General features: G+C 41.8%; 1 protein-coding gene across 1 annotated transcript in view; it reads left to right on the top strand.

The window, feature by feature from the left end:
- KNL1 (kinetochore scaffold 1) overlaps positions 1–7,819 on the top strand; it is a 21,163-nt gene extending 13,344 nt beyond the window's left edge. Inside the window, 13 exon segments of the mRNA XM_031061545.1 lie at positions 521–636; positions 863–953; positions 1,437–1,553; positions 2,363–2,450; positions 2,835–2,903; positions 3,272–3,311; positions 3,421–3,522; positions 3,994–4,094; positions 4,367–4,435; positions 4,567–4,676; positions 5,185–5,303; positions 6,440–6,562; positions 6,660–7,819. Coding sequence (XP_030917405.1) covers positions 521–636; positions 863–953; positions 1,437–1,553; positions 2,363–2,450; positions 2,835–2,903; positions 3,272–3,311; positions 3,421–3,522; positions 3,994–4,094; positions 4,367–4,435; positions 4,567–4,676; positions 5,185–5,303; positions 6,440–6,562; positions 6,660–6,765 — 1,251 coding nt within the window. The 3' untranslated portion in view covers positions 6,766–7,819.
- Positions 7,820–9,042: the final 1,223 nt, after the last annotated feature.

Genomic DNA, 9,042 nt, shown 5'->3' with positions numbered 1-9,042 from the left:
ATCAGGCTTAATAACACTGCTACTGTGGATTAGTGACTGATAAAAAGCAGACACCACCCCCACAAAAGCCCCTGAAAACTTTCTCTGAAGGAGTGGAAGTAATTCATGTCAGTGATTTATGAGCTTTACTATACAGGCAGCTTGCTGAAATACCCCCCTCATATTTATTTGAGGAATAAAGCTCCATAAGGTTTTCCTGAGGCTTGCGGGCTTTAATTCTGAATTAAGCATAACTTTGAATTAAGCATTGTTTTGTTGGGGAGCACTCTTTTATCTGCATAACATACACATATTTTCAAGTCTTCATCTAAAAGGGAGACCTCTTTCAGTAATATTTAATTTCATTTTTTTGAGCTCTAATGATGAGGCACGTATCCCAAAAGGAAGCCTGTGCTCTGGCGTGAGGAAACACAACGCATGAAAGCAGAATTGAAATGACTGGAAGTTACTATTTCTGAAAAAGATGGATTTTTTTTTTCTTTTTCTTTTTCTTCCTACTTTTCCCTGTGGTTTCCCTCAGTGTGCAGTCAGTGCACCTCCCACTGCAGAAGATCTCCTCTACAGCCAGTACATTCACCGGCCCAAGCTGAGGATTTACGAGGAGGATTGCCAGGACCTGTCTCAGAAAATAGTGGGGTGAGTGCTTTTCCAGTCACACAGTTTATCAGTAATTCCATTTTTTCAGGTCTGGGTGCATGGAAATGGCCTGAAGAAAGTTAGTACATTACATACAGGAAAAATGAAAATACAGTTAGTAGTTTATTACAGCTTTAGAAATGAATTGTGTTAATATCACCGTGCCACATTATGCGGTCAGTGAAATTGCTGCAAGACTCTCAACTTTTTTCCCCCCATATTTCAGGTTAAAACCACATGTCACTGTCCTGGATCAGCCCCTGGTGAACGTGATCAGGAGTTTGTGGGAAGTAATGAGAACCTGCACTGATGAAGAGGTAGTGCTGCATGGAGAGAATGTTTGTGTGTAATGAAGAAGTGAGGTTAATTGATTTATTGGCATCACATAAGAACCGGAATGGTCACAAAATAACAGCAGGTGAAACAAGGCAAAATATTTTCTCAGTGGAAACCTGCTGAGAATTTACAGCATGTAAGGAGAATGCAAGGAAATGCATCCTTTGAAATATATTAAAGGGAAAAGAAGTGACCCACCTGCATAGAAAACCCAGAAAATTTATAGAAGTATCCCACAAGAACTGAGAAGGTGGATCAAGAAATTTTTGTTATTTTGTGGTTCTAATGCCAGGAATAAAGATCTATTCCTTGAAAATAAAGTCTAAATTGTTTAGAGACACAGGATTTTTCATAATTCATTGTTAGTTTGGCATGGGGATGTCACTGAGGTTGGGTGCTGAGCTGGAGTCAGGAAGGATTATATTTCCGTTCACTTTCTCTTCTGTATTTCCCATTCATCACAGCTGAGTAAGTTTGGAGCAGAACTGAACAAGATGAAATCCTGTTTCACCAAGGAGGCTAAAATCTTGTCTCACAATGAGAAGGAGACATTGTACAGGAAACTGCTGCACAGTGCTGAGGTAAGGAGCCACAGGGCTGCAGACATTTGCCTTTAAAAAATCACTTCTACCACATTTCTTGTCTTTAAATGTGTAGGAGCTTAATTATTATAGTGTGTACTTTCATGGAAGTTTCTTTCTTATGAATACATTTCCCTTTTATTTATATGCAAATATAACATTGGGACAGTGACATTCTTGCAGTTACACTGTAGGAACCTTCTGCCTAAGAGTTTTGGTGATTAGCAGAGTGAAAAATGGGAGCATTAAAGGAAACTCCACCACAAATGAGCTCTTTATACTGTAGCAAGACCAGTGTTAGTAAGTAGGTAAGTAGTAGTAGCAAGTATTTAGGAAGAAATTCTCCCCTGTGAGGGTGCTGAGGCCCTGGCACAGGTTTGCCCAGAAGCTGTGGCTGCCCCTGGATCCCTGGAAATGTCCAAGGCCAGCTTGGATGGGGCTTGGAGCAAGCTGGGATAGTGGAAGGTGTCCCTGCCCATGGCAGGGGTTGGAATTGGATGATCTTTAAAATCCTTTCCAACCCAAACCATTCAGGGGTTCTCTGATAAGTAATAAGGAAGTGCACAAGTAATGCATTGTGCCAGGATCAAAGATGTGTATATACCAAAGCTCTAGATTCTGTAAGCATTTAGTAATTTCTTATTATTGGCTTCTCCCCCAAGGTTTGTCTGTTGCCTCTTCCCTCTAATGACAACAAATTTCACAAACTGCTTTAATTACTCAACAAGCAAAGAGCCCCATGGTGATCCCAGAAAAAATTCAGTTTTTAAAATAATATCATTGACTCAAGTACAATTTTCCCATCTTAGGAGCAATACAGAAAGTTCCAATCAAGAATAGAAAAGGTGGATGAATGGATGAAGGAGGCAGAGAGATCCGTGGTTGCTCTGGAATCAGGTGTGTGTTTCCAAAGAGGTGGCCAATATGCTGCTTTCTCTTTTTTTCTGCAGAGCTGCTGTTTAAAACGTCAGTTTGTGGTTGTTTGATACAAGCTGCAGTCAGAACTTGGCATTACTGTGTAATGATGATCTATAGTTTCAATTGTTTTTCTCCAAAGCCTTGAGTAGAAATCAAATTGCACAGCTCTAAAACAGAGCAATAAAACAAGTCTTGCTTGTTGTTAACACTTTTGAGGGTTTTGGTAGATGCTTTTCCATGTTTTTGTATATTTTTTAAGTTAACTTTGAAGTGCTGAGATTTCTAGAGCCCATAAATAAACCAAAGTAACTCTAAGTATTGAATCTGGAAGTTCTGCCCAGACCTGACACTTCTTTCCCACAGATTGTTTTTGGGATGCAAAGGAAGCTGGCTGCAGTGCTGGAACAGCAGGAGAGCAGAATGTACAGGAAGGTAATGGAACCAGCTGAATGCACTTTTTGTCTGGTGTTTTAGAACCTGGGGAGGGTCATGCTCACCCCCCGACCCTGATGCATTAACTCTGAGAGGGATGCAGACACTGCTGCTGTCTTTCCTGCATTGCACATAGCTAATTACATAGATGTTGGAGAATGAGAAGGACTGGTTTCTCCCTGGAAAAAGGGAATTTAGAACTTGCTACCTGAAGAGTATGTGCTGATTATCATATTCAGCACTTTGTTGTCCAATAATTATAAGCTTTAACTCCATAAGAACAGTGAGCGCACAGCAAATTAGGGCTGCCTGTGCTGCTCTTTTCTCACATTTTTTCCCTTTTCTCTCCTTTTTTCTCTCTGCTTTAGAATTGCAAAGCATCACAGCCCAAGAAGAGGAACTTCTGAGGTAAGATGTCCAGGAGGATTTAAGAATCAGCTGCACACTCAGATTTTAGAGGGTTGGTCTGTTTTTTAAGCACTGTGCCACATCCCATGAGATTGGTTTATCCTTGCAGAGAATTGTCACAGATGGATGCTGAGGATGAGCTTGATTTGGCTGAGATGGAGAAGCTCAAGAACACTGAAAGGGCCTGCCTGGAAATCCTGGAGAAATATGAGTAAGGAAAACATCTCCAGGTTTTATTTTTTAATAGCTGTTTCTGGGGGCTCATATTTGTACTGGAGTGTGTTTGGGTTTGGTTTTCCTTGTTATTTAATGTGGGAAATCTTGGAATGCCCATCTCCTTGCAGCCTAAGGTAGGCAATAAAGCCTTGGAAGACTTCCATGTGTGAGGCAGTTATTCTGTTAGCAGCTCTGCAGTGCTACTCTGTGTTCAGGGTTTCTACATCCAACTCTCCTTCAATCCCCAAACTGACATATAAAAATTATAGTAATATGCTTGCATTCCCAAGAGATTCTTATATTCTGTTGGAATTAAAGACTCTGTTTGGCTTTGGAAAATTTCATTGCTGTATGATGTGGTAAGAGCTGCAAGAACATTTAATACTCTGATGTTTGTCCGTCAGAAGTTGTTTGGCTTGGTTGGTTGAAACTTGGGGTGATGATGGATTTTTTTTCCCCTTTTCAGCTTCACTGAGTGGGAGCTGATGGAATGGAGTGAGCAGCAAGCTGTCTTTAATTTCCTTTATGATTCTGTGACACTCACAGTTGTGTTTGGACCCCCAATAGGTGAGTCACAGAATAGGTAGGTTTGTTTTACGAAATTTCAGTGAGAGAGAATAGAAACCTAAAATGTCCATATTTGTAAAGATCTGCTGAAAGGAAGGAGGAAATAGAAAACATACTACAGTGTGTAAGCTGAGAGAAGTGGCTTTGAATATGTTTTTCATATGAAAATTCAGAAATGTATGTAATGCATGGCTGTTTCTGAAGGTGAGGAGAACTATCACTTCAGAACTAAGCATGGAAATAACTGGAATTTTTAAAATTTCCTTTCTCAGATGATGAGTTTTTCGCTGCACATCCTTCCAGGAGCATCATGAGCCTGGACTTTGAATCTTTCCTGGATGGTGAGATTTCTGAATATTGTGAAAGTAGCAGCCCTGCTAATCTTTTGTTGGGAAGACTAAATGTGTGCTCCATCTTCTAATGCTTTATGAAATGGCTTTTCAAAGATTTCTGGTTTTCTTTTGTGTTGCAGAGGAACAAGCTCCACCCTCTTCATGTTTAGTCCAAAAACTCATCTTCCAGTTTATTGAAAGTCAGGGATGCTGGCAGAAGAAGTGTCCCAAACTGTGCTACTTGCCCCAGGTAACATTCCAGGGAAACTTAGAAGATTCTGAAAAAAAATCCAGTTATTATTTTCTGCAACAGAGAAAACAGAGCTGAGCTGAGAAGCAAAGCACCTTAATGAAAGCTTCAGGGATGCAAACCAAAATCTACTTCAGGAACATTCTGAGATGTGAGGGGAAATATCTGTCTCTGAAGGCAGGAGTCCTACAAGCTGAAGTTTATTTAAAAAAGATTTTTTTGCCTTAAAAAAAAATTGAGCTGAAGGTCATTTTGCCTCCTAAAGAATGTAGGTTTAAATTGCCAAGCCAAACTTTTGTGTTGCTGTGTGGCTGTTGGCAAAGCTGAAGGGACAAATTTAAAGCAAAAAATGTACATTTGTTATACTTGTACAATTTCATTTTTCCACCCAAACTGAGGTAGCAGTTAAACCACGTTTATTTTTTATACTTTCTAGGATGAGTTATGTGTTCAAGCATCACATGGTCATCCCCTGAGTGCTGATGTTCCTTTCTGATTGCCCCCCCAGGCTCTCTTTGACATCTCCTTGGTGGTGAATCGCTGCAGAATCTTGGGAGATGAGTTGGAATTTCTGCAGAGGTGGGGAGCAAAATTCCAGCTCCTGGAGACAGATATCAAAGACACAGAGTGAGTAAATTCAGAAAATCGTGATGGGATTGTTGGGGTGTCCTGTGCAGGGCTAGGAGCTGGACTTTGATGATCCTTGTGTGGGTCCTTTCTGACTCAGGATGTTCCCTCATTCAATAAGATGGAGTTCACAGCAGCCTTAAGAGGGAGTTTCTAGATAATCAGAAGCAAAACACTGAAATCGTTTCAATTTGGTTTTCTTGAAAGTGACATTTTATGCTGCTGTTTTTAAGAACAATTTAATTTATCTTCATACAATTGCACTATAATGTCCCAGTGCATTGAAATCAAGCTGTTCATGGATTCATTGATTCTAGGACTATCAGACAGCCCCTCCTTCCTTGCTGTTTTCCTGCTTGACTTGCCTTTCTTAAATGTTGAGGCCAAATTGTAGCAATGCAAAGGAAACAGAGCCAAGAGCTTATCTGTAGCTTAGGGCTTTGTTTCCTTTAATCTTGTGTTTGCCTCAGCCAAGCAGAATCAGTCATGGAAGGAGGGGTGCACTGAAACTGAAGTTTACTTTCTTTACTTTCCATTTCCCCTTGCTACTTCCCAATTTTGTGGCATGCCCCAATGGTACAACACAAATAGAATTTCACCTCATTCTTCCATTACTGATCCATATCTTTAATTAAGAAGTGCCCAGTTATGAACTTGCTCTGCCTGCCTTGGTGCTGTTTCCGAGGTTGTTCTAATTTTGTAGCTCCCTTTGCAAGAGTGCAAAAAACCCCATGGAACTGGAGGTAAATCAGTCCAACTTAAAGCATTAGAAAACCTTAACTGCCTGGGAATGTTTCGTGTTAACTAGAAAACATGTTTTTAGTCTCTATTCTCCCCTAATTTCTGGATGGTTCTGTGAATTATGTGTACATTAACTTTTTCTGTGGGGGAAGTTGGGGGTTTACATTCTGAAGTGTTGATAACGTGTGAAGGGTCTTTTTTATCTTATTCCTGAAGTTCCTGTCTGTGCTTAGAACTCTTTAGAAGTTTCTGTGCTTGTTCCATCAGTGACATCACTTATTATTGCATCACTGATATTGCATCACTTATCACTTATTTCTGCTCCTGGCACTAATTCCAAGGTGGAAGCAGCCCATGTGACTGTTTTGCATGGATCTTTGTGTTTATTTCCACAGGGTGAAGCTTCTGTTCTCCTCTGCAGTGGCTTTTGCAAAGTTTGAGTTGACTCTGGCTGTCTCTCATGATTACCCATCTGCTGTGCTTCCCTTCAGGGTCCAAACCCACATTGGGGATATCGGGTGAGCTGGCAGAGCTGTGACTCCATCCCAAAGCTGGGATGGGGGATTGAACACTCAGGGTCCTCTCCAACATGTGTGATAATTTTATCTTCCCCAGGGAGAAGGAAGTTGCAGCTGTTCTCTCCAGAGTTCCAGCTGGTCACCACTATCTGCAGAGAGCAGTCACCTCGATCCATCAGAATCTGCTCCAGGGTCCCAGATGATCTGCTGCATCCACAGGCAGGACTGAAGCAGTCAAAATGGGTGGTCTGAGTTTGCTCTTATGAGAATTCCAGCTGTGTCTCCCTGAAATGGGAATGCTGTCACCCTCTCAGCTCTAGAATTCCTGCCTATTTAGTATCCTTGTGGCTTAGACCAAGCAGAACCCTTGGTTTAGGCCACAGGTTTTACAAGGGCAGGGGTGTCTAAAGAGGAGAAGAAGGAAATTCCTAGATCCCTTCTAAGTTCAAGGTGCTTTTATCTTCTGCCAGTCACTGGTGGTCCTTCCTGGCACAGACAGTCATGATTGGATAGCCATTCCAAGCATGGATATTCTTCTGCCATACCTCATGAATTTTGTCATTCACAGAGCACTTGGAAAAAGCCATGATGAGCATTCTCTAAATGATTACAACTGGAATTTACTTTTGCTGTCATTATTTCACTACCACGTACAATTTAACAGATCCCACCACATCTGGTGTTTATCCATTGCCTGGCACCCCTCCCAGGCCAGACACTATCCCTGCATTTGATTAATTACCCAGTTAACCTGTAGCAATTCACCCCAGAAACCAAAGTCAGAAATGTTTTTGGAATTAAGGCTAAAAATCCCTGTGCTTGCCCAAAGACTTTGGGATGCAACAGCCTCATATCCATCACTGTGATTCCCTGGCAGAAGTTAGTTCTGACATTGCCTTAGTCCAGCACTATCTCTGGGTGCTGGGGCACTGTCCCAGTTTGGAATGCCATGGAATTCTAGTGAGGAGACTGAACTCCTTAAACCTGGGAGTATCTGTGAGCTCTAGCTTGGTTTTGTGTATAATTTTGTGTATTATGTGGGTCTTGCTGTTGGAACTGATCTCACCCTGTGTAACTGAGCCAAAGCACCAACCCTGGCTCAGCTCTCCGTTCTGCAGCTGCAAATCTTTGTACCCTGTAAAATATGTTGAATTTAAAAATGTTTTCCTGTATTTTAGTGTTTATATATTTTGTCTTTTTACAAAGTTTGTGTTTGTTTAAAAAGTGGAAGTTTAATAAAGATTGGATTTATCACTCTTCCTGTTTCAAATGGAGATTATGGGCTGCTCAATTTAAACTGGTGATTGAAAATTCAATACTAAATTAATTTCAAAACATTTAATAATTATGTTAAATACTTGGGAAGGCTTTTCACAATATCATTGTTTTTCCTTGCCTTTTCTAGTGCTACTTATCTATATCCTGGCTTCTCACAAGAATTTATTGTATTTTAATTAGGAAAATAGCACCCAAATCATTCTCAACTTAGGTACTATACCTGGAATTTGGAATTTCCCCAGGCCATTCTCTCTCGGTGCATCAGTAACTAGCAGAGAGTGCTGTGGCAATTCTCCAGGAGCATTATCCACCTTTTTTTTTTTTGGTCTTTTTTGGCTAGTTTTCTTTTCTTTCAGTGGATTTACACACTAAAGTATCAATAACTAAAGACTCAAGTGAGTTTTTGGTGGAGTTTATCATATTGCTCCGAATATTGAATCAAAGCAGCAGGTAAAGCCACACAGTTGTAGTAAGAAAAGGAGCTTGGGCAGAAATTATTCCATTATCCAGCTTTAAAAAATCATGGAAATCTTCACTCCCATGTGCCAGGAATCAGGAGCTCCACTCTGTGCAAGGCCTCAAGGCAATGGGATTCCATCAAAGTCAAGGGATGGAGCTTCCAGTTTGGAATTGCAACCTCTGCTCCAGATGTGTCTCGATCTCCGGCTGCTTGTTCTTGGGTTCTGAGGAATTGTCACTGCTCAGTTTTGCGTGGGCTGCTGGATTTATGGGGGCGCAAGGTTGGGCTTCAAGAGGGAAATGAAAAGAGAAAGTAAGAGAAAATAATGGCAAGGAGAGAAAAGCAAAAGGAGAAGAGAAACATGGAAAAGAGGGGGGAAAGAGAAAAGGAAAGGGGGAAAAGAAAAGAACGGCAAAAAGAAAAGGGGAAGGAGAGAAGGAAAAGAAAAATGGTTGAAGGAAACAAAAAGGAAGACAAGAAAGAGAGAGGAGGGAAAGGGAATTAGAAAGGCAAGGCGCGATGCCCCGGGGCTGCGGCCCATGACCCCGGTCCCGTTCATGTTCCCGGTCCCGTTCATGCTCCCGTTTCCCCGCCCGTTCCCGGTCCCGTTCCCGTTCCTGTTCCCGGTGCCGTTCCCGGATCCGGATCCCGGTTCCCGTTCCCGCGCTCCCCTGTAAGGCGCCGCCGGGGGCGGGGCGGCGCCTGCGCGGAGCGGTCACGTGAGGCAGCGGCGGGAGCGCCC

Source organism: Geospiza fortis, unplaced genomic scaffold (genome assembly GCF_000277835.1).
Source record: "Geospiza fortis unplaced genomic scaffold, GeoFor_1.0 scaffold450, whole genome shotgun sequence".
Classification (NCBI taxonomy): Eukaryota; Metazoa; Chordata; class Aves; order Passeriformes; family Thraupidae; genus Geospiza; species Geospiza fortis.
The sequence above is the reverse complement of the archived record's forward strand: the minus strand, read 5'-3'. Positions and strand labels throughout refer to the sequence as shown.